Source organism: Oryzias melastigma, linkage group LG11 (genome assembly GCF_002922805.2).
Source record: "Oryzias melastigma strain HK-1 linkage group LG11, ASM292280v2, whole genome shotgun sequence".
Classification (NCBI taxonomy): domain Eukaryota; kingdom Metazoa; phylum Chordata; class Actinopteri; order Beloniformes; family Adrianichthyidae; genus Oryzias; species Oryzias melastigma.
In genome coordinates, this window is record NC_050522.1 from 9961214 (window position 1) to 9986153 (window position 24940).

Here is a 24940-nt window from a genome sequence, read left to right on the forward strand (position 1 = left end):
AGATGAGTAATACGTCAAGGTTTGCTTTGGTGGAGGAGGTGCAACAGTCTGGGCACTAGTATTGGCAAAACCGATTTAGTTATTGTAGATTGCTCAGTCACCTATCTCAGAGACATCATAGATCCATCACCAACTTTCTGTTCATGAATGATGATACTTCACCACATGGTGCCAGAATTGTCACAGCTGGACTTCAGGAAGTGAGAGTTCCTCATATGGTTTGGCTAGCAGTGTCCCCTGACCTGAACCCCATAGAACACATCTGGAACCAGCGTAAGTAGAGAACATCATGAGGCTAGTGAGGATCATGAAACATCACTGTCAAGTTGTAATTGTGTCAAATAGTGGAAATACCTATTGACATGGTCAGTGTTTGTTATCTGGGGCTATCATTAGTAAAGTCTTGATTTTGGAAGTAATACATATCTAACTATAAGTGTTTCTTCTCATTCAATATCAGTAATATCAAAGGAAATTTTAGTGCATTTTATTAAAATTTCCAATCAAATAGGAGAAGAACTCGTGTATCCCTAACTTATTGTGAGCAGTGTAGTTTAAGATTTGTCTTCTGGAATTTTGTTGGAATGAAAAGGTAAAACCAGGACAGGTGAAATCAACACTGATCACAAATGAAATCCTTTGTATTGCAAATGCCGAAATGGTGTTTGCATGTTTTGATAAATATGAGCTCACAGATGCATGTCAGAGGAGCGCCCATTGGTAGATAACATGGGAAATTAATAAAAAACATAGTGAAGTTCACTGTTATTCAGAGTTCATGCATCAATCAAGAGATATCGGTGGTGTGCTTCTTCCTAGCCCACCCAGCTTTTCTTGAGCTTTGTTCAAGTTGGCCAAAGAATGAGGCGATGCATTCTAAGTGAGGGGTTAAGGAGAAGGCAGGAACCGAAACGCTCCTCAGACACTGACTTTTAACAAAAGCTGCCTTTCAGTGTGTGCTTACGCGCACAGCAGGAAGCCCATCAACCACGCTTGTTTCAACTGTGCATGTCAGGAAATCAAACAAAACACCAGCTTGACTTCTTGACAACTTTGGGACATGTCTGGAATATCAAAGGTCGATCTGTTCAAGCTCTGGTCTTATCAGAAAGAAGGGCCCAGCCCACATTAGGAATGCACTACATTAAGGGATAAGCTGATTCTGGTCCTCAAAAGGCCAGAGCCTCTGGGTATACTTTACGGGTAAATGCATTTCCAAATAGGGGTCCGTTTGCAATAACGTGGTAATAAAACGTTGACATTATTTGACTACAAACTGAGGCATAAAGTGCTTCATCAGCATTATAAAAATATAGACACAGTAGCGATTTCTAAGTGTTAAATTAACATTAGCGAGTATGTTTTGGAGATCACGCACGCTGCAATTGCACATGCTATGACAGCACCAGTGGCAGTTCTCTGTCTGCTGGGCAGCCAACCGCTAGAATAGTGTGCTCAGTTGCTATGGAACCAGCAGCTTGGTTGGCGACCATGCTAGCTCTGCCGTACCCTGAGTGGCGGCATTCACTTGCTCTGCCAGAATCGGGCCAGCAGAGTTTGCTAGCTCGCGATGGCGTCCACCGGGCGGCTGTCTAGCGTAGCGGGCGTGATCGCTCCAGCATGGGTTCTGTGACAGGCTAGCGACCTGTCCAGAGTGCATCCTGCCTTCGGCCATCAATAACTGGGACAGTCTCCTGCAACCCTGCGGCCCCACCGGGTTAAGAAAGTGGATGGAAGTTCAGGATGACAATCCTCGAACTTAGCGTCTTTATTGGATGTTTTTTTTTCCATCTTTTGATTGAGTCATTGAAATAAGAATAATGTAAGTTACACACACTTATGACGTACAGGTTATGCTGACTCTGGTCATTAGTAAGGTGTGTGTATTGGTTGATGCATGGTAGTACAAATTTATATGATAATGAAAACAAAATCAATAAAACAAGCAATGATATAGTAGAATAACTAAACAAATTAAACCTGTTTTGAATATTCACTTTTCAGTTGAGCATGCCGTGTCTGACTCGTGATTTCTGTTTGCTTTACTTTAGTTGTGTTGTCATCACCAAAGCAGAGAGTAGAGAAGGTTAAAAGAGGATAATCAGACATGCTCCATTATCTGTCTCATCAGCTGAGACATGTGAAGGTTTGGGGGAATCTTGGAGCCGTGGTGGCTGAAAGGATTTTCTCAAAGCAAAGTAAACAGGATTTAGAGCCAAACAGATCTTTGGGGAATCCACCACACCTAAAGCCACATTTAAAACGGCCACTGCTGCACACAAGTGGAGCCCACAAAACGTGACGAAACAAAACACGTATGTTGAAATCTAAGACAAAACATGGCTAAGCACCAAAACATCTCACAGGCACTTACAGTCATTTTTGGTTTGTTGGGGTAACAACAAACCAAAAAAAGCCTGCAGTACTTTCTAATAACATACAATGTAATTTATATAGTTCAACTTCTACTATTGGTGATGTTTCTCTGCTTCAGATCCCATCTGGGTTATTTCTGTGTTGCATTTCCTCTCTGTGCATGTGTGGGTTTACTCCAGGAATTCTGGTTTCTTCCCACAGCCCAAACACATGCTTCATAGGTTAATAAGGGACGCTCAATCGTCCTGAGGTGTGAATGTGTGAGTGTGTGGCCCTGCAACAGACTGGTGACCTGCTCAGGGTGTACCACACCATCACCCTAGAGTAGCTGGTTTGGATGTATGTAAGGGTGGTTTGCATATTGAATAAATCTTTATAAAAAGTAAACGGCAAAAATAATAGACAGTTTATATTTTGCTTATCAGTATCGAAAATTGACCATCACAAGTCTTTGAAAATCACTCTATAGGTTATAGGTTGATATCTCATTTAAATGTAATCTTTTCCACCTATTTAAAGTTCCAATCCAACTATATTTTTATCTATCATAAAATCGTTCCCAGTGTTTTTTTAATTATGTTTTTGCTGTTTTGAGACAAAATTTAAAAATCTGTGTCATTTTCTAGGACATAGTTTCTGCAGAGCGCCAGGAGTTCAACAGAAGTTCGCCTCTAGGATGTGGGCGGGACTGTAGGTGTGGAAGTGCGGAATCTTAAAACATTTAATCGATAAACATAAACATGACAAAAACACATATAAATAAAAAGGCGGATAGTGACCAATGAAAAAAAGCTGTCTGAATTATATTGGATCAATTTTGATTCAGCTTAAAGTGAATAAAAAAACAGATTGTAAATTTGAAAAAAAAAAATAAATAAATAAATAAAATAAAATTTGAAAACAGTTTTAAATTCAAAAGTACACATTGTAAACATGAAAAATATTGAAAATGTGCAAAATAAAATTGTAAATTAAAAAAAGTATTTTAAACTTAAAAGAAATGTTGAAAATTTGCTGAGAAGGTTCTTAGTTTTCAGTGTTGATTCAATTTTTTAAAGTTTTCGCTTCTTAGCCGATCCTATTGTATGTGGGGGTGGGGCTTTGAGTTCATTGGGTTCTGGGACATGACTTCCCATTGGGTGACAGACGCGACTCCTCACTACCCATTTTCTACACTTTTCTCAGCCAAGCATGAAGATGTTCACACTCATTTTTCTTGTTTAAACTTTTAAAGTTCAAACCTTTATAAAAATGTGTCAATTAGAATGAAAACAAAAATCTAACCGAAGAAGATTTATAATAATAAACATAATTGCAGTGTTGGTATTCAAATATTCAATAATTCCTTCAAGTTTACAATGTGTACTTTTTAGTTTCAATTTGTTTCAATTTTTTTTTTCAAATTTACAATCTGGTTTTTCATTCACTTTAAGGTGATCCAAATTTGACCCCATAGAATTCCTTCACTACTTATTTAACTTTATAGTGTGTTTGCCATTTTGTAGTGCTGTCTGAATCAAAATTGAGTGCCCACAGAATTTTCCAGAATCCTCTGCGAGAAACCAGTTTGCATCAATGCGCACTAGATTTGGTAGCATGGACCACAATGCATTGCGTTTGAACAGTTTTTGCAAAAAAAATCCAAAAAGTACATAAATGTATTTTTTTATAAACCAGTCCCGTTTTCATCATCAGAACACATTGGAATTTTTAAATAATCAATTGTGTTATTTAGGTTTTCACTTTGTGAAATCAGCGACCCCATATTTGCCGTTAAAAAAGAAGGAGTTAAGTATGGAGTACGAACTGTTTTTAAAATCCAGCGCTAGATAGTCCTGCACTATATAATTTTAGTAGTTAGACAATAGCCTTAAATAGACGGAGGACAACCAACACAATGAGTCTGATGCAGTGGATGAGAGGTGTTGTCTATGATGTGAACTGCAGAGGCTACCACAGAGTCAAAGAAAGTTCTTATGGAGATCTGCACACCCAAAAGGACCTCAGTGTCCTCAGAAGGTGGATGTGACTTTGGTGTTTCTTGTTCAGTCGATTAAATTGATCTATTGTGGATACCAACTCCTATCACTCTCATTGAAGCATACCTTTCTGACAGAACAGTCAAACCTTATGATGTCTTCGGGACACAGTGTGCTTAAGGACTATGATTACATTCCTCACGGTTGTACATCACTCATGACCTGCTTCCAGTTAGCAAACACATGCTTACACCAAAGATGACAAGCGCATTAACATCTTTATCAGATCTGGCTCCGGGGCTTTTTTTTTTTAATGTACACGTCTTAAAAGCAGCAAAGCGCCTGCATGTGGACGACTTTCACAGGTGCATGGTGAAAGCTCAGATCATGAAAATAGCTCTCTGCCCTGTAATGACTGGGTAACGCACGATGACGCAGCGATAAACAGTTGGACTGCTGACACTTACCAAACTCTCATTACGGGCTTGACAGGCCTGCCTGGCAGGGTAACTGATAGTTACCCAGTCCTGGATGTAAAAGCTGGCATTATCCTTAATGTGCGCTCATGCAGGCTTTCGAAGGCTGAGGGTGGGACTGCGAATGCACCACTGCAACTCATGAGACACTTTCACTGTCTGCAGAGTGGAGAAGACTGGCTGCTTTTCAGTGATATGGGAAAACATCCCTTTCACAAATGCATTTAAACTGAAACCAACTGTAGGATGAAAATTTAGACCTAAAATGCACATTAACGGTAAATTTCATTGCAAAACTTTAATCTAAAGCTGTACAAAGCAAGAGCTGTACATTTTATTAGATGAATAAAATACTTTAACTGAGAACTGAAACTTGTGATCATTAATACAGCAATAGACGAAGACATGATTTTGGCTGCAGGATTAACCAAACCTGAGATGATTCCATACGAGGAGAGGTTGAATTCTGGATGGAATCTATGACAATTAAGAGAAACTAGGTGAGAAATAGTTATAACTTCCTGACCAACAGAGGGGAAAAAATGTTGTCTAGTGAATTTTACATTTAAATTTTAGGTCTAGTCAATTTTTATAAAATTGGCCAGACTTTAAAGTAATAAGCTGACCCATTAGAGGTCTCAATCAAAGATGTGGTGATCGCTGGCCTCTACCTCGAATGTTTGAAACCTTTAACTGACAAAATTCCAATGTCCTATGTCCAATTCTCAGTAAGAGGGCAGTGGCTGCCACAGAAACAATGACTCTGAGTCATCACTGCTTACTAACATTGTCTGGTTCCAAAATGGCGAAGCCCATACAGCAGAAAAATGGCGACCGAAATGACTTCATCTCTATATTTATATGCCAATTGGCGGGACTGTTGGCACAGAAGTAAACCTACGCTGATACCCCTCCATTCCTTTGTTACACTCTCTCCTTCTAGCTTAAAAACCCTCACAACCCCAAGCTAACATTAGCATGGCAAGTATATATGTCCTCCATCATGACAAAAATGCAACAAGAACATGTTAAAAACCCCAAACCACCACTTTCATTGGAGTAGGTCTTTAATTCAGTGGTATGCAGTGGCTGGGAGTAATTGAGGTTCAGAAATGTCCTCTTCAAAGGACACATTAGCATTGGTAGTCAGGAAGTTAGCGGAAAAAAAAAAAAGAAAACATACTTGAACTAAAACCGGAATTAATTTAACTGAAAGGGTCTAAACTATTTTATAAATAAAAAAATGCAGTAAAAAGTCTGGGATTCTGATTATTATCTTAACTTCTATGGTGCAAAAATAAAATAAATGTTTTGATTTAAACTGATCAACGCTCACAAAAGCATACAGCATTACTAGAAAATATTCAATTGTTTCCTTTTTTAATTTTTGGTGTAACTTCCACTCTGATAATGGTGTTTTTAACATGTTGTTGTGGATTTTTTCTCAAGATGGATAATATGAATAAAGAAAATAAACTTGAAATTGCATTTATCAGCATTTCTTAATTAAAATCATTCTGAATTAGGAGCAGTTTGAAAAAGACAAATAATATTAATTTCATATAAAAAATATTATGTCCATTCTTTTTCTCTCTCTCTCTCTCTCTCTCTCTCTCTCTCTCTCTCTCTCTCTATATATATACATATATATACAAATATATAGGGGAGATGGTGCAGAATCAAAATGACAAAACACAGTACTTTCACCATAAACCTTTAACTGCTTAATCAAACAGTGGGGCACATTTAGAAAACACATCATTAAAACGTAGATTGAGTTTATTACTCTCCCAAGCAGCAGAAAAACAAAATATTTTAACAGATTTTGTCCTGGTTGGGTAGTTAATGGTTTTAAAGATATGTTCTTTTTTTAGTACCTTATGCTAGTTATATTAATGGTACTTAGTCACAGCATGTTTGCAGTGGTGGTCACAGGTCATGGTGATGTCATTCTGTTGGTAAAACTTTCCTAAGCATCATTTATTGCAGCAGACTGGAATGAATGTTTTAGGGCTGGAAACGTTTTTCAGGTTGTTCTCAATTCACTTGAGCATATTTGCCAGGAAACATTTAGGAGTCATGACCATGGAGAATAGTTATGTTATTATTAAACAAAAAAATTGGAATATAATGGAATACATAAAAAAGAACAAACATTTTTTACATTTGAGTTTGTAATACCATTCAGAGGCAGAATATTAAAATATTGTAACGGGCTGCTTTCGACTTTATTGAAAATATGGGGTTTCAGAAAACTGTTTTAGATAGAGGAATAGATTATTTATGAACAATTCTCCAAATGAACATGGTAAAATGAGTGTAGGTTGCAATAAGGTCAGATAAAGTGGTGAATTTTCACTTAATGAGGTATTGTTTTTTTTTTTTCTTTTTATGAATGTTAGATTTTAGTCAAAAATGTTGCACAAAAAATGGCTGCAGACAAGATGGGACCCAGACAGCTGGGAGGAGAAATTTCACAAGTTTTCAGAAATGTTGCACCTTTAGTTAGAACTCTTTAAAGAAAACTATCCTTTTTTTGTGTTTTTAGCATTTTCTTGTGTAATTTTTGTCATACTTGAGGACTTAGATAAAATAATTAATTCAAATTCCATTGTATCAGAAAACCGGACACTTAAAAAAATGCTCAAACTAATGATGCAGCTACTAAAATGGGCATGCCATAGTCCACCTCTTCTGCTCCAATTCTGAAGCATCTACTTACAGACAAAGATCTATTAGCATCTTAATGTTCCTTCTCTGAATTGATCTGCCTCTAAAACGTATGACTCCAATATTGCTCACCATTTTTTGCTACACTATTGTTAGCTTGGGTTTGTGAGATGCTATAAGCTAACGGGAGAGTGTAAACAAAGGGCTGATGGGAAATTGGCGGAGCTAACTTTTACGCCAACAGTCCCACCCACAATCCAGGATTATATTTCTAATAAGCTGCAGAAAATATGTCTTGAAAAATTAAACAAGCTTTTTGATTTTGGCTAAAAACTGCATAGTCATAATGTCTTAATAATCATAATTTTCGTGTTTCAACGAGGCAAATTTTGCGCAATTTTGCAAACCCAGCTTATGTTTGCATATGTCTTCTGCTGGTCCAGACCAAAAAAAAAAAGAAAAGAAAATGAGAGAGTGGGATGTTTAGAGATGGGGTATAAGGATTCAAAAGGAAGGGGAGAAAAAGGGGGTTAAGGCAATTGCAGGGTGATTAATAATAAGTAGGAGAAGGTAGAATCACAAAAAAACAGATATTTACATCAGTGAGAGATTGCTTGTCCAGTGGGGTAAGATATAGATACATCTTATATAGCTAATCCTGTGAATACATGTGGCCAATCGTATTTCTTTCATAATGAGGAAAAAAAGAACCCTACAACAACATTTTAATTCATGCCCATTTAAATGTCTTTATTTAGACAAAAAAAGGAAGCTATGATGAGAATTTCTTACAGTTAGTAATTTACTTATTTTAGACAGAGGGTGTAGGCCTTGGACATGTTCAAAGACATTCAGTTCTACCACAGAGGCCTCTGACAAGTGGCCAACATCGGCCACAGACACAGAGTTTGCGTCTACATAAGAGACAGCTATAGGGTTGCTCAGAGAAAGTAACCTTAAGAGTTTGAAGACTTCAAAGAGTAAAGCACAACCTGTGTAGCGTGTGTTTCTAGATGTGGGACATCAATCACTTTTTTTTCTTCAACACCTTTCATTGTGAGGAAAGATCCTGGCAGCATAAATACTCCCTTTAGAGCAAGCAACCAACACCTGTTAGTGTTTTTATGTGACTACTTTGAATGAAGACATTTTACTTAACATTTCAAAGGTTTTAGCTATGTTACAAACTACACATCATAATTAAAGACCTTTCTTGGTTTAATGATTACAATCTTGGTTCTTTGTCTTTCAATTCTGTCCTAGTTGTATTTTATCTCGCTTATCTTTTTTGGATGTTGGGTTTAGGCCGTGCCATTTTTTCAAATTATATGTAGCATTGATTTAATGTTTCTGTAGATCTTACATATATATATATTAGGGACTGGAGACGTCTGTGAATACCCCAAATTCGCGAATATACAGACTCCTCAGTCCCCATCCCCCGTCCCCATCTGATCCCCACCCCCGCAACCCAAGAATGTCCATTACCGCCCCATGCTCATCAAAAAACTAACATTTATTAAACATTAGAACATTTGAGTATTGCTGAACATAAATATATATATATTTTTAAACAGCAGCATAGGTTGCTTTATGACAAAAATAATGAGCATGTACTTCCTCCTTCATCAAATAAGTCCTCTCAAGGAGCAGAGATACAACTCATCACCGCAGTACAGCACTTCCTTCAGATGCAATTCATACAAGTGTCTTTAGTTGTCAGAGCTTTTGTGATGAAAAATCCGCAAATGCGTGAAAATGTGAATAATCGGTGAAACATCATATACTGGTATATTTCTAACCCTACAATTAATATATATATAAAGAGAGAGAGACAGATTGTATATTAGGGCTGTCAGATTTGTCGCGTTAAAAACGCGTTAATCTGACACGTGCTTGACGCCGACAATTTTTTTGATGCATTAATCGCGGATTTTCTCATACGTGCCTTTCCACAACGCGCGCGGGCGTCCCCCCTTTAACTCACCGGCTGCTCTCACTAGATCACGGGCGGGTCTACAACCACCGAGCTGCGAGCTAAAACCGGCCGGCGCTAGGATCTGGAGAGCTCCTGCACCCTAACCCGGCTCCGGTTCGCGTCCAGTACCACGTCTGGTGGTACCGGCTCGCGTCCGGCGCCGAGAGCTGCAGACCCCCGACGTTCCGAATAACAAGCTCACCGGGGGACGTTTTAAATGTTCTGGAGGTTTAAGCGTGATCCAGCCCCAGCATAGCGGTCTGTCTGCCAGCATATTCATGGCGTGAGCTCCGCTGGACACGTCGCTGCATCGAGCTGCAGCCAGAGAACGCGGCGGCAGTAACAGACTGTCAAACTATCCACAGTGTATCCCGCTTTTCTCAGTCTTTAATGATTTAAAAAACAAAAGTTCATTGGAAATGATAAATCTCTATTTCATTTATTACTGTAGTTCAGCAGAGGAGGAAAAGATTTGGTCCTGACAAAAAATGAACATGAAAGTGTTATGGAAATGTTATTTTTGATGTTTTTTATTTTATTTTACTGAACGTTGATTAAAGTTTTGAATTTAAAAGGCCCTTCACTTGCACTTGGGCTTTTGTTAGGCATTTTATGTTACAGCCTTTTATTGTTAAGAAAGTTTATCTCAATACAATGTTACAAAATAAAGTATTTCTGATGAAAACTATTAATTTTGCAATTTTTGTTTTCATAATTAATGTAGAACTGTTAAATTGTTAAATTGTTAAACTGCTAAACTGTTCAATTCCACTTTTTTTTTTCCTTAAAAAAAGGCCACATATTAATTTGCGATTAATCGGGAGTTAACTCTGGACAATGCGATTAATCGCGATTAAAAATTTTAATCGCCTGACAGCTCTAATATATATAATACAATCTCTCTCTCTCTCTCTCCTTCTCTCTTTCTCTCTCTCTCTTTCTCTCTCACTCTCTCTCTCTCTCTCTCTCTCTCTCTATATATATATATATAAACACGTTTTCGTTATTTGTGTTTACTTTTTAATTATACCTTGTATTATAACTGTTATTTTAAGTTATTTTTTAATCTTCATTCTGAAAACAACAAGGTAGATGTATAAACACATCTAATGCAGCTCATCGTCAAGCTCTGTAACTCTGGCCTGATGACAGTCATTAAAGTCAGGTGTGTTCGGGAAAACATTTTTAAAAAAAATGCACGACTGGCCCTGAGGACACAGTGTAGACAAGACAAATTTCTTGTAAAGCCTTTTGGATAATCACTTTGCCCTGTCCGACTTTTACCATCCGTATGTTTCCATGCTTCATTTCATTAGTGCCGTACATAAAAGCTGTAGTTCCGCTAAAGTCGATAAACACACAGCTGCCTCCTTTGTCACTACACACATGGAGACAAGGGTTCCACAGGAACAAACAGCTCAGATTCTATTACAGGAAGATTCACTGTTGAGATGTTATTAGCAGCAAAATAGCTATCTCAAAATTTCATTGGGTTTCATTTGGGTTTTCTTCTTGCACAAAAAAACTCAAAAAACTAAAATGTATATATAGCCTATATATTTTTTCCACTTAGCTTTTTTTCAAAACTGTTCTTAAAAACACATATTAAGTCAATTAGTTTATCTATTCAGTCTTCAAATACTTTTCCTGGGGAAACTTTTACATTGAGCTTCCTTTCAAATTTTATGAAGACATCCTTAAGCTTGAATTTGGGAACAAAAATATGAAAATATAAAGAATTTTTTGTTTTTAGAACAAGGAAAAACAGACTGTCAGGAAGTGTTGATGAAAGACCCACTGATGGAAATGGTGTTTTTAACATGTCCTGGTATTTTTCTTTTGATGGCGTTGGTCTGTCCACAGCCGAGGTGAATTTTTATTGAACTCCTGCTGCTCTACAGAAACTATGTCCTAGAAAACAAAACATGTTTTTAATTTAGGATAAAAAAAAACAACATAATTATTATTAAAAGACCAATGGGAACAAGTTTAAAGCAGATCAAAAGATGATAGGAGTGGGACTTGAAGGAATCCAGAGACTTGTTTTGATGGCAAAAACACAATATAGATTGCCCACCATTGTTTTTAAAGTGTCCCTATTCCAAAATACAGTGCCTTGGAAATTTCCCAAAAGTATCTGCAAAAAAACCAACCCACTCTCAGTAAAATGCGTACATTTTCCACGACTTTGCACTCTGAAATACCGTGTATAATATACGCCAAACACGCTTTTTGCGTGCATATGATACGCAATAGTAGAGAATAGGTTGGGCCGGCGTACAATATACACGACTTTTTAGGTTTCGTTTTGATCACGTGGTCAGAAATCCTCGGGCTCTTTTCTAAATGACGTCGTTCCTGGTTAAGGTTAGGATTACGGTTATGGTTAGGGTTAGAAAAGCAAATTGTTCGTTTGTGGGGCTGTCTGTGATGCTCACGGCTCCACCAGGGGACGTGTCAAACGTGGAAAACACATTTTAACACGTTTAGGACCGCGCGTATTAAGACCTGTTTTGGCGTATATTATACACGGTATTTCCCAAATCGTGGCATATGTACGCATTTTACTGAGACTGGGTTGAAAAAAAACAGTGTTCATCAATGCTCATTAAAATGGCAAATATAGATAGAAATTTATTTACAGACCTCAAAGTCCAAACATAAACAGAACCACGCAAAAAATATAGTGAAACATAAAATACATTCATATAATATAAAATTACCAGTAAAAGTAAAATAAATGAGATAAAACATTGAAAATACAAAAGAGGAAACTTTCGAAAGGGCGTCTGTAGCAGTATTTTTAAACTGGGGACTTGTTTCTGGAAGTGATTCTGACGTTAGTGAGCGCTAAAAGGATTTTATTTTTAGAAGCATTTAAATGTTGAATAAAACCATAAATCAAGTGTCTTAATAATACTTGAAAAGTGTTAACTCCTGCACCAACAAACATTTCTGTGGCTCTGTACCATTGTGGTCTTTTAAAAATAAAATCTTAAAGGCATCATTAGCCAACCTGGAAGCTTCTGCATGCTCCATCCATCAATCCATCCATCTTCTTGACCGCTTCTTCCCTTTCGGGGTCGCGGGGGTGCCGGAGCCCATCCCAGCTACTGGGGTACACCCTGGACAGGTCGCCAGTCTGTCTCAGGGCCTCAATCACACACACATCCACTCTCACATTCACACCTAGGGGCAATTCAGAGTCATCAATTAACCTATGAAGCATGTTTTTGGACGGTGGGAGGAAGCCGGAGTCCCCGGTGAAAACCTACGCATGCACGGGGAGAACATGCAAACTCCACACAGAAGGGTCCCAGCCGGGATTCGAACCGGGGCCTTCTCGCTGCGAGGCAAGAGCGCTAACCACTGAGCCACCGTGCAGCCCTCTGCATGCTCGGTGCTTTATAAATAGACTGCAGTATAAAGGAGTACATAGACCACAGAGCATTGAACAATTTGTCATTTGAAAAAATAATTCAAGTTTTCATCTTCAGAACAGAGTGGATTCATAAATAATTTTCGTGAAATGTTCTTATTTATTACGTTTGTACTTTGGGAAATGGGTGACATCATATTTGCCGTTTAATCGAGAAAAAAAAAACAGTAATCATGTGTCAGTCTATGTTAAAATCCAGGGCACAGACAGCCCTGAAATATTCGGGCAAAGAGGTGACACAGACAGATGATGTCTGTTTTTACCCTTCTCTACCAACACCACACATCAGTCATATCCTTCCTGGTAGCACTGTCCTTCACAGAAACACAATAAAAATATCTGTGACTCCATTCACTACTTATAACATTATGTATTGTCCGTTTAGTTTTCAGTTTCCTGTGTTGTTTTTGAAATGCTTCCTAGGTCTCCTGTTAAACTTCATCAGCACGTTCATTTTCCATCGATGTGATGAACCAAACACTCAAGTAAACTGATGATTAGGAACTTAACAAAGACAGCTGAGGGCATTTAACATTTTTGAAGCACGAAAACTCAAAACACAACATGAAGAACAAAAAAAAAAACAAAAAACTACTGCAATACACAAATGCTGTGACAGACTGGCGACCTGTCCAGGGTGAACCCCGCCTTCGCCCTTCAGTAGCCGGGATAGGCTCCGGCACCCCCGCGACCCCGAAAGGGACAAAGCGGTCAAGAAGATGGATGGATGGATGGATGAATACACAAATGAAGAGTAACATGCTTCTGAGATCAGCGACTATAGTCTGTACCCATGTCTGTGTCAGATCATGATAAACCTTTTTAACGTGTCACAGGACATCCTTAAGAGTATTCTGTGTCTCTAACAAAATTTAAATTGATTCATATTTTGTAGGTTATAGGAAAAAAAAAGAAAAAAATTTGAAGACAAATGTGGATCAACTGTTGGTCAAGGGACATGCAGCAAAGTGTGAGGTAACTGCTCTCTTACCACAAAGAAACAAGTTCACTGAGAATTTATTTTCATCTAAAGCTACTGGCAACTTCCTTCCTTTGTGGTAACCGCAGCACTTAGTCCGTGCACCCGACGATGGCCACCAGCCATCAGACAACGGGGTATTTTTAAGCTTGAAAAACACCAAAAACAAAGTTCTGCTTTTGCTTTTGACACTAAATTAGGCAAATCTCTATGTAAAATGATATGTTACCGATAGATTTTTGAAAGTCTGTTACACTACAGAAACACACACAAAGAAAGCAGATATATCCTAAAACTTTCTATATGACTACAAATAAAATAAATCTGGTCATTAATTAGTCCAAAATTAAAAAAAATTCCCCAAGCTTCAACTTTAGACATAAAGATAAAAATAAACACTATTGTGGATTTAAATAAACCCATTCTTTATACAAATTGGTCTCCACATCAGTGTTTATTTCTATTTACATCTTGAGCTTGTGTCACCTTATGTCTCTTTTTGTTGGTGTGAGGGGTCAGAAGGGTTGAGTGGATTCTGTATGCTTTATAATTTTATTTCTACATAAATGGTGCCTTTGGTGATTTTAACACACACCCAAACACCATAAATGTATATTTATAACACATTTCCCACTGATTTATATGGAGTAGAAACCATACCTTGATATTATTATGACTACTAGGCCTACTAGATTACTAATAATACTAGCATTCTATATTATACTAATATAAATGAATACATTGAAAAAAATGATTAAAGATGTATGTGGTAAAGTCCCTCGGTGCTACTAAGGTAACGCTACAAAATTGTATTTGCTTATGTGATTTACTTTGAGGACCATTTTATAATTTTTTAAACGCTAAAGTTGAGGGCTATGTTAACAAAGAATCACCAAAACATTCAGACCAAAAGCTTTCTAACTTAAAATTTAATGGAAAAGGAAGCCCAACAAGATTAGCATACAATGAAAAAAAAAGGTTAATAAATAATGGTTTAACTATATTTTATAGCTAATTTTAGATGAGGGTCAAAACCGACCCATTAACAAAAAGTAAGATAACTCAAGAGGAAGATTAATTTGTTTATATATATTTTTGTTGAAAAAAAAAAAAAAGTCAAAATAGGTAAATAATTTATACCAGTTTTGGTTAATTAAGGGGGGAAAAAAATCCTGTCCGGGTCATTTCTTGTGCATTTAAAAGCTTCTAACTTTATCAATTTCAAAAATGTTGCCATAGCAAGTCATTTTCTTCACTCTTCCTGTCAGTTTATTAATTGTTGAATTTTTCTTGACCATTTCTGTTGCAGTCATGTTCCTGTTCATGTTTTGAACTCAACCTGAAACATCTTTTGAGAGATTTGGAGTCCTGGAGGAGTTCCTGGGGGATAATCAGTTTGTCATGTCTTCGGAATGCTATATTTTCTCTTTTACGTGCATCAGTAAAGTCTCCATGGATGATTATTCCGTTGAGATTTTTGTTCTTCTTTGATGCCTTAGACTTGTCTTTAAACCAGAGAAAGTCCCAAAGATAAGCTTTGATCTGTTGTGGCTTCGTTCAGTCTCTCCAGTACAATGTGCTTTTTCCACGAGGAAGCTGCAACTTTTCCTTAATGATTTGTTTGACCTTTTCTTCTGATTCCTCCCATGATTCTCCTGGTGACTTGGCGATTCCCTCATAAATAAAATTACTCCTCCTTGGTTGACCTTAACAGTTTCTAGTTTGTCTGAGGCTGTTAAAAGACTGTCACGCATCATCTTGCATATATTTTCTCTGCTCCCCTTGTTTCTTCAGCTTTACTTAGATTTCATCACCTTCTTTTAGTGCAAATAGAGTACTATTTTGCTGTCTTTATGTTTGTCTAACATTAGATGTCTCCATAAATACATGTGTCATACGTGTCTGTGGTATTAGTGCTTAAACTTTGTGCGGTTGCATACGCCAAAGAACATTCTGGTGAGGAATCTGCATGAAAAATTGGGGTGGTTCCTCAACGTATCAGAGAATGGCAGAAGGAGATGGTTGATATTGAGAAGATGGCTGCAGAACAAGAAAACAATTTCCTGGTAGAAGTGCAAAGAAAGTGAGCAAGAATTAAAAGAACTGGTTTGAACATGGATTATTGGGAAAAGACGGAAAGGTGCGAGTGTCTCCAGGAAAATAATCGGCTTGAAAGCGAAGAGGATTTTTGATACGGAGATTGATGATGAAATGTTCCCAGCCAGTGCTAAAAAGAACAATGTTCTCCTGAAATGTTTGTCAGGTGTTGTTGTCTGCATTTCTTGACCAAATTTCACCACTAAATAAACCCTTCACCATTCTATTTGTGATGGAAGAAACGTTGGACTCTGATAAATGCCGGGCCGACTGCCACATTTCTGGAATAAATTCTACTATTGGAAGATATACTATATTTGTTACATAGAAAATAAGCTGGGCTAAAAACAGCATCTTTAGAGTAAAATACCACTGGAAACGCTTTGATTTTAGATTTTTAAAAAAATGATGAGAGTGGGACTTTATTAGAGGTTCTGGGGCATTTCTTAGTAGTGGGTGTTGCAACAAAAAATACCCCTCATCATCCAAGAGGTTAACTTATCATTTATTACCTGCAAACTGTTTGCTACTTAACATAACTTCTTTACTGTAGGCTACTCTATATTTGACTATTTTTGAAATAAAATGCCTATACATAATGATGGTTGTCTTAAGTCATTACCAAAGACAAAAATACTAAGCCACCACTTTTTTTTGATGGATTCACACTTTAAAAGTTTCAGTGAAGCAATGAGGAAGCACTATAGAGAAGCCATAGGCATACTTTTTAATGGAGGAGGTTGTTTAATGGCTCTCAAACTTAGAGTTCTAATTCTTTTCCGCCAATATTTTATCTTTAAATAAATTAACATTTAAGAAAAAAGCATATGGAAAGATTTCCACAGGTTATAGTCAGCATGATGTTAGCCAATAATTTAATTTCCCTTTTTTTTAGTCAATAAGGGTCATCCTCGACTCAGCAGCAACAGCGAAGATAAGTACAGAATGTCTCAACAACACATTTGCCTTCCTTCTTCCTCATTTCATGACAGGAAGTACGATTTCGGTCAGACAGGCGCTGTCACTGTTTGTGGCGTGTCATTGCAGGGAAGTGTTGTGAACATGGTGGGTGTCTGGTATCAGACGGCTGCTGCTAACATGCTCCGTTTGGACCACTGACCCTGTCGCCACGTTGGTACCATCCCATGCAGCCAGCTATAAATTCTATGGGTAAGTCCTTTTTAAATTTGCATTGCTTAGCCTCTTCATGTGCAGCCAGAGAACTCACTTCCCTATTTATAGATGGAAATATGTCATCGCTTAGTAAAGAAAGTTGATTTTGAAAACTTTCTTTGGTATGGATTTCTGTAGATGAGGGTTTTAGCTGACAGAACTTCACTAGAGATTGGTGCATTGGTCGTCAAAACGGGGTGCTGCAATGGAAAATGATGTGTGATTGCATCTAGCCTCAGCTTCCCTTTTTTTATCCACCGTTGTCTCGGGTGAATCATGAGCCTCTTCGTTGTGACACGAAAAGTTATCGCAGCAGAGAAAAGTGAAAACATGTTTTTTATGCTTCTTCTCTTTGTGCGTCAGCCTGATCCGTCTGGAGGATGGGGAATATGATGCGAGGTGGCAGCACCAAGGATAAAATCAATGAAGAAAACCTTGATGATCGGAAAGGTAAGAGTACATTTTGAGGACTGATTCTTCTTCACAGTCATGATGATATTTTGAATGATCTGTACCCAAATGAAACGCATTGACAGTTTGCCCAATAGAAGTCGTATTTTTTTGAAAACCATTTTGTTGTGTTTCCACATGCTTTGTTCGTATGGCCGGTTCAGACGATGACATCGTGGTGGTGCTGGAGGACTACCCTTCGGCTGAAATCAGTGAGCCCATCTACAAAATGGGGGAGAAGCTCAGAGTCATCGCGCAGTACGTATTTATATCTCCATATGTACGATAAAGACTGGCAAGCATTAATAGAAAAGGGAATAAAGCCACATAAGGTCGGTTCACACTACACGCGGAGGCGGCGCGAAGCAGATTGCGCGCAGAATCTGCTTCACCTCCAGTTCACACCAGACGCATATTTTTCGCGACAGTCGACAGGCCCTTCTGCTCAGCTGTGGTTATTTACAGCTTGAACAAATTTGACATCGTCCGTTTTGGCGTATCACCAACTGCTCTCTGCCTCTTTCTCATTGATTGTGTTTTTAGACATCGAAATCCACACCTCCCCCACTCCATAGTCAGCCATTACTTTGATCTGTGTGTAGGTATGTGTCTGTTTATTTTTTGTGTGTTGTGCGTGGTTTGTGTACTTATTGTGTTCCCCTGCTTATTCGCATTTCTTTATTTTGCATTTCTTTATTCGTGGTTTCACGTATTTGCTGATTTTATTTTCCGTCATGTGACTCCACTGGTTTATCACAAAAACTCGAAAAACTCAAGATGCTTTTATGAAACTTTTGCTTACCAAGGTGCTGCGGGGGCTGTGGAAATTTCCCATGAGTGGAGCGCAGTTGAAGAGCACGCCAACCTTTCTGATACGCACACACTCACAGCGGGCCTGCATGGAGAAATGGCATCAGCTGATTCGGAAGCAGCTCGAAAATATCCCGATTATCGCGGAGGATAATTATCGCCCAGAGCAGGTGTTTATTGTGGATAAAACAGATGAATTCTGGAGAGAAATGCTCTCTCGCACTTATTTGATGAAGAAGGAAGCACACGCTTTTTTAAGACACAGAGAGACAGAGTGACAATCATCATGTTAAGTTTGCAGTCTATTTATTTTGGATTAAAAGAAGTATATATATTTATGTTAAGCAATATTCCAATGTTCTTCAATAAATGTCTTACAAAGCATGATCAGAAGTGTTTTTGATGAGTATGGATCGGTAACGGACGCAGGTTATCCGGCATATCGGCATATTTGCAGAAGTCTCCGGTCCCAAACCCGAGTAAAGGGAAACACTGTAGTGGGCTGACTACTGAACGGGGAAGGTGTTTTGGGTGTCTATAACGCAATCAACGAGAGAGAGGCAGAGAGCAGTTGGCAACAAGTCAAGATGGACGATGTCAAATTAATTTTAGAAGCTGTAAATAACCACAGCGGAAGCGCCTGTCGACCGTCGCAAAAAAATACGCGTTTGGTGTGAACTGGAGGGGAAGTGGATTCCGTGCGCACTTTGCTTTGCGGCGCTTCCGCGTGGGGTGTGAACCTGGCGGCTTCAGTTCTGGAAGTGGGGTTAAACTGAGCTCTAATGCTAATCCATCTTTGCTTCTCATGGTCAGAGAGGCGTACTGGTGGAAAGTTTGCTCTTTTGCGACTGGGAAGGAGAACTATATACCTGGCAGCCACGTGGCAAAAGTTTACCATGGGTAAGTGCACCAAATTAGAGCGGACTTCATGCACAACAATGCAAATTTTTACTTAAAGACATTTTATTTTTATTGCAGGTTTTGCTTAATTTCAAATATACAAAAAATATTTGTGTCATGTCTTGTATTCACTGTCCATCCAGATGGCTGTTTGAAGGACTGGAGAGAAAGAAGGCGGAGGAGCTGCTTCTACTACCTGAGAACAGGGTGGGCTCTTTTCTGGTGAGGGAGAGCTCTTCAGAAAGAGGTACGGACACATTCACTACACAGCGGATGATGCAGAAAAACCCAAACAGTTTGATCTACTTGCTAAGTGTGAAGAAATTCACGTTCAAAGTGTGTTTTTTCACACGCCACAATGTTAAAAAAAGGGCTTCTAGCAACCCAATGTGGTGCAATGCAAGTTATGAAATTATAATAGTTTAAAGTTATTCACCTGGATATTTGTCTATAATCTTTACCACTAAAATGTAAAAAAAAATGTCACTTTGGTGTTTTTAGCATGTTCTCATAGCATTTTTTTCTCATAATGTAGGACATATAGGAAAAAATGTATTCAAGTTGTTGTAAATCTGGAGGAGATTTTTGAAAAAGATCATATTTGTGACACAGAAAATACGCTGGGTGGGTCACAAGCTCTCTGCTCTTCTCCTATCATTTGCATCCATTTGTAGACAAATAGATTCACGTATGTTTCCTTATCTGAGCTGAGATCAGGCCCAAAACTGTACGGCGTGAAGGGCTGTAGCTAGCAGTGTCAACAGATGGATGATGGGAAGTAGGGGCAGGCTTACTCCACACCAATTTAGAGGTGAATTTCTAATGAGCTACTGCCACTCTGCAGAAATTATGTCCTAGAAAACGATACAGATTTTTGGGGATTTTTGCTAAAAACAGCATCAACATAATTTAATAACCTCTGAGAATCCTTTGAAAATAAATAAAAAGATGACTGGAGTGAGACTTTTACCATTGCTAGTCTATGACAGCCGCTCAACTTAGACTGTGTTGTGGCTTGACCAAATAAGTAAATATAGACAGTCTTTATCACTTGTTGTGACCCTGCGCTTAAGAAGTCTGTAGCTTGTGTTCAATATTTTCAGCAGACTCAGAGTCGATTCAAAAGCAGTAAGTTACAAAATGCAGAGAATGGCGTATTTATTCAAGGTTAGTATTATTCCAATGTAAAAATATTGCTTCATAGTTAATTAAATGCTCCAAGACAATGTTACAGAGTCTGAATCTATACACATTTGAAATATATATGTAAAGATTTTCCTAAATTATAATGAAAAGTCATGCATTTATGGATATCCATATTAAAATGTCTTTATTACGACATTGCAGCATAAGTTATTGTGACATCTAGCATTTTCTTATTAGGACATTTGACACAATATCATAATTACTTACATTGGGTCCATCCCATCTTAATAAAATAATTTTGTAAATGTCTCTCTTGAACAAATTTATTTATTTAATTCATATATTTGTATGTTTATTTCCTTTATTTGATTTACCTCATTTATTTATATATTTGTCTTTTATAGTTAATTATTTTGTTAATTTTATGTATCTATTTTTAATTTTACTAATGTATTTATTTAAAAACTAATAGATTTTCTTTATTTCTTCATTTATTTGTTTGTTTCATGTATGTTTTATGATTTTATTTGTTCATTTTATTGAAATATGTATTTTCAATTTTTTTAATTAATTAATTAATTTTTATTTGTGTACTAATTTTTAATTGAAATTGTTATTTCATTATTTTTATTAATTTTAAAGATTTTTTATTTATTTATACATTTTGTTATTTTTTATTTTTTAATTAATTAGTTAACTAATTTGTTTATTTATTTAAATATGGTCCACAGTTTTGCATAGGACCAAGTAAAAAGGGTTTAAATGTTTTTTTTCTTTTAGCTTTCATCTTTAAATCATTTAATAGGTTTTGCCACACACTTTTTTAATTTATTTTAGTTTTGTGCTTTTTTTGCTTAGATATTACATCCAAACCAACCAAAAAATGATTGTATTATAATATATATATAATATATATTAGATGCAAAACAAAAGCTTCAAAGAACTAAAAAGAGCTCAATTCTAAATATTTAGAGGTTGTTATTTTAAGAATCAAAGGACACCAAATATAACAGTATTTAGAATATCTAACATTAATGAAGTTATTAATATTAACTTTAAATGATGGCTTAATCTATATACCAAAGTCAAGATGTGTTGTCCAAACATAATTAATTTATTTGTTCTTGTCATGAACTTTCTCCTCTTTCACTTTTAGACCTTTTTTTATTTTTTGGGTGAAATTAGTATTAATTTAGGGAGCCATATTGTAGTCTTTCACAATGCATTTGTAATCCCCAAATGTAGATTATAAATGCTGTTGTTTTGTTTTCTCAGGTATATATTCCCTCTCGGTAAAGCACAGGATGATAAAGCACTATCGTATCTTCAGACTGGACAACAGCTGGTACTACATCTCCCCGAGTCTCACCTTCCAGTGTCTTGAAGATATGATTAACCATTATTCAGGTGAGCGGATGTGAGGGCTTTTTGTTTATAATACAAGTGTGTGTGCTTGAGCAGTGGAGTGTAGAACTTTTTTATGCAACTCAAGCGCATATTTGTAAAAGTGTTTGACTTCCCTTTTCTTCCTCTTTTTTTTAGACTCAGCAGATGGGCTGTGCTGTACGCTAACAACTCCCTGTCTGTCGGGTAGGAATATAAGTTCTGGGACTCCACCTATTGTCATGCGACGCAACTTCGACTGGAAGAAAGTGGACAGGTTAAGTAACAACATTTTGGATTATTGGAAGTCACTTTATTGATTTTAACGAAACACAAGAATTTCAAACACTTTATATACGTTAAGTGTCTTTTTCTTGATTAATGCATAAAGATAAATAAGGAAGAAAATACAAAATGAAGGTACTGAATGGGGTTGTACGATCCGCAGATGCCTCTATTGACCCCCCCTCATTGGCTAAGCGTCTGCCACACCGCCCACTTCCCTCTTTAGTTCTGCCACTCTAAAATGAAAGGAAAAAAAAAATACCAGTTCTTTTCAAATTGGGTGGTTTTATCTCTATAGCAACCATTTTATTTTTTGATTGTCAGGCGTAGATGAACAAGTCTACTGAATCTAACCTTTAGAAGAATTTGCTAAAGTAAATTTTTGCATCTCCATGGTAACGGAGTTTATGTCATCCTTAGCCACATTCCTAGTATTTCATTCAGCTTGAGCCAAGAATTCATCTGTTGTCACAATATCCCAGTGCGAATAATAGGAGAACATTCTTAACCACATTAGTGAACATGTGGTCGAGTGTCCGTCCTGAGACTGAAAGGTTGTGAGTTCAAATCCAGACTGAGTCATACCAAAGACTCCAAAAATGGGACCCAATTCCTCCCTGCTTGACACTCAGTATTAATGGTTTGTTGGATTGGGGGGTTAAACACCAAAATGGTTCCTGAGCGCAACTGTGTCTGCAGCTCACCCCTCCACCGAGGACGGGTTAAATGTGGAGCCACACCTAGATGTATGGCAGCTTTAGCACCACTTTTGCAAGTTCAACACGCTAATGCCAATAGAATTCAAAGCTCCTAAATTCAAAAGTTTTTCCTAAGAAGGTGATGGTCGAGGAGTTTAGAGGCATAAATTTGTAGAAAATTCAAGATGGCGGCCTTATTCTGAGGTCAGAGGTCATAAGAGCTTCAGTTGTGGTTCTCATTTTAGCTTGGATTTTTTGGCCGCATGTGTGTAAAATTTCATGAAGAACCCTCGTACAAAAGTTTTTTTTCCATTTTGTGCAAAAATGTGAAAAATGGACAAATCTCACACTTATACACTAATTATAGGTCCTGAGGCCATCCCATAATAATTTTAAAACTTCCTCTGAAAATCCTCAACATAGGGGTTTTAGTTTCATTATTTGTTTTTGAACCTTTTTTTCTTTTTAGCGTCATAAGATATTTTGGGCCCACCTATTTTATTGATGGGATGTCAATATTTTGTTATGTTGGTGTGGACACATTTTGGTGAGGTTTTGACTGTGTGTTGTGGGTAAAAGTTTTATTTAAATGCGCAGAAAGAAAGAAAGAAAGTAGAACTGTTATTTTCAAATGTTCCTTACGGGACATAGCAAAAAAAAAGTTCCCAACACCCACCAAAAAGGGACATTAATATGCTAAATGAGTGAATGTATGAAAATGACAAAACAAAACAGGAGCCAAATGTTGAACTGAATGTAAATACTCAAAATGTATATATTTTTTAATAGAAAAAAGGCAATTTTATGTTTTTTCCAAAAGCTAAAAGATTGTAAATCATCATATATTTGGGTCTACTTCCTGTCTCTGCAGTAAACAACTGCTGGACAACAGCAATGAAAGCATTGTGAGCTACGGAGTCAGGAACAGCATCGCTGCGTATCTGTCCTTCACAGACCTGGAAGACTCCTCGCAGAGATTGGAACGAAGGAAGAAAAAGTGCAAATCTGTGAACATAAACCCTGCAATGGGCCGCGGAAACACTGAATGGGAGGACTTCTAGAGACCCGTAAATGTTGGAGCTGCACTGATGTCTGCTTAAAAACCCCTTAAAACCTGCCGTCGCAATGACCTCACACTTGTCAGAGTAGAAATCCAGGTGTGTGTACCGGGAGCACTTTGAAGTATTGTAACAATAATTGCTTAGCATTATGAGAGTGCAATTGTAGCACTGTTTAAGCACATGCTAAAATATGCAAAAAGTAGAGCTTTGCAACTGTGTAAGATGTTAAACTATTATATATATATATATATATATATGTCTATGTTGTTTTGCATTCTACTGCCTTTCAAAAATACTCTGTTGTTGATAAATGTTGCTAACTGGTCATAACTTAAAGAAAGCTGATTGTCGGCCATGCTTTATTTTTATTAATTTTTCTTTTTTTTTGGTCGGGGGGTCAATCAAGCCTTTTAATAACAAACAAATTCATTAAAAAGCAAAAATAAAATGTGGTTTTGATATGACCTAAAAATATGGGAGTCCAGGCTCCACCGAAGTAAAAACCTAATTAAAATGAACATTTTACGAAAATTATTTATGCATGACAATGAAAGCTTAGAGGATTTATAAAAAATATATTCAAAGACATTTTAATTTAAATTGCTTAAATGCAATGCATTGTGGTCTATATTGGCCAAATTAGTGAGCATCAATACACAATAGTTTTTCACAAAGACTTATGGGAAACTTCCAGGGTACTGAATTTTAGAAATACACTGTAGATTCAGACACCCCTAAAAAAGGCAATTGGCCTAATAAAGTGCAACTAAAGGCTTGGTGGCAACTTCTCTTGCTGGTGGATATGGACTGTCTGTGCAGGGTTCGCAGGTGGCCCTCACAGAATTTTGAGCTCGTGGACTATGGCAAGCCAAAGGGGTCAATAATTGCCAGGAAAGGTGCTGTTAAAAAAATGGCGTGTTGGTCGTGAATAACGCTGCTTTTATCACACGTTTAAAAGAAGCACATAAATTACACCGTCTTGTGTTGTCCCAAAATACGACGTTTTTTTACTGCACTTTACTTGGCACTTTACCCCTTAC

General features: G+C 37.3%; 1 protein-coding gene across 1 annotated transcript; it reads left to right on the plus strand.

Annotated features, from left to right (window-relative positions):
* Positions 1-16985: 16985 nt before the first annotated feature.
* sla1a (Src like adaptor 1a) lies at positions 16986-24343 on the plus strand. Its single transcript, XM_024294233.2, has 8 exons — positions 16986-17164; positions 17531-17617; positions 17782-17875; positions 19241-19327; positions 19471-19574; positions 21749-21880; positions 22016-22133; positions 23711-24343. The coding sequence occupies exons 2-8, from the start codon at positions 17548-17550 to the stop codon at positions 23898-23900; spliced, it is 795 nt and encodes a 264-aa protein (XP_024150001.1). The 5' UTR covers positions 16986-17164; positions 17531-17547; the 3' UTR covers positions 23901-24343.
* The last annotated feature ends 597 nt before the right edge of the window (positions 24344-24940 follow it).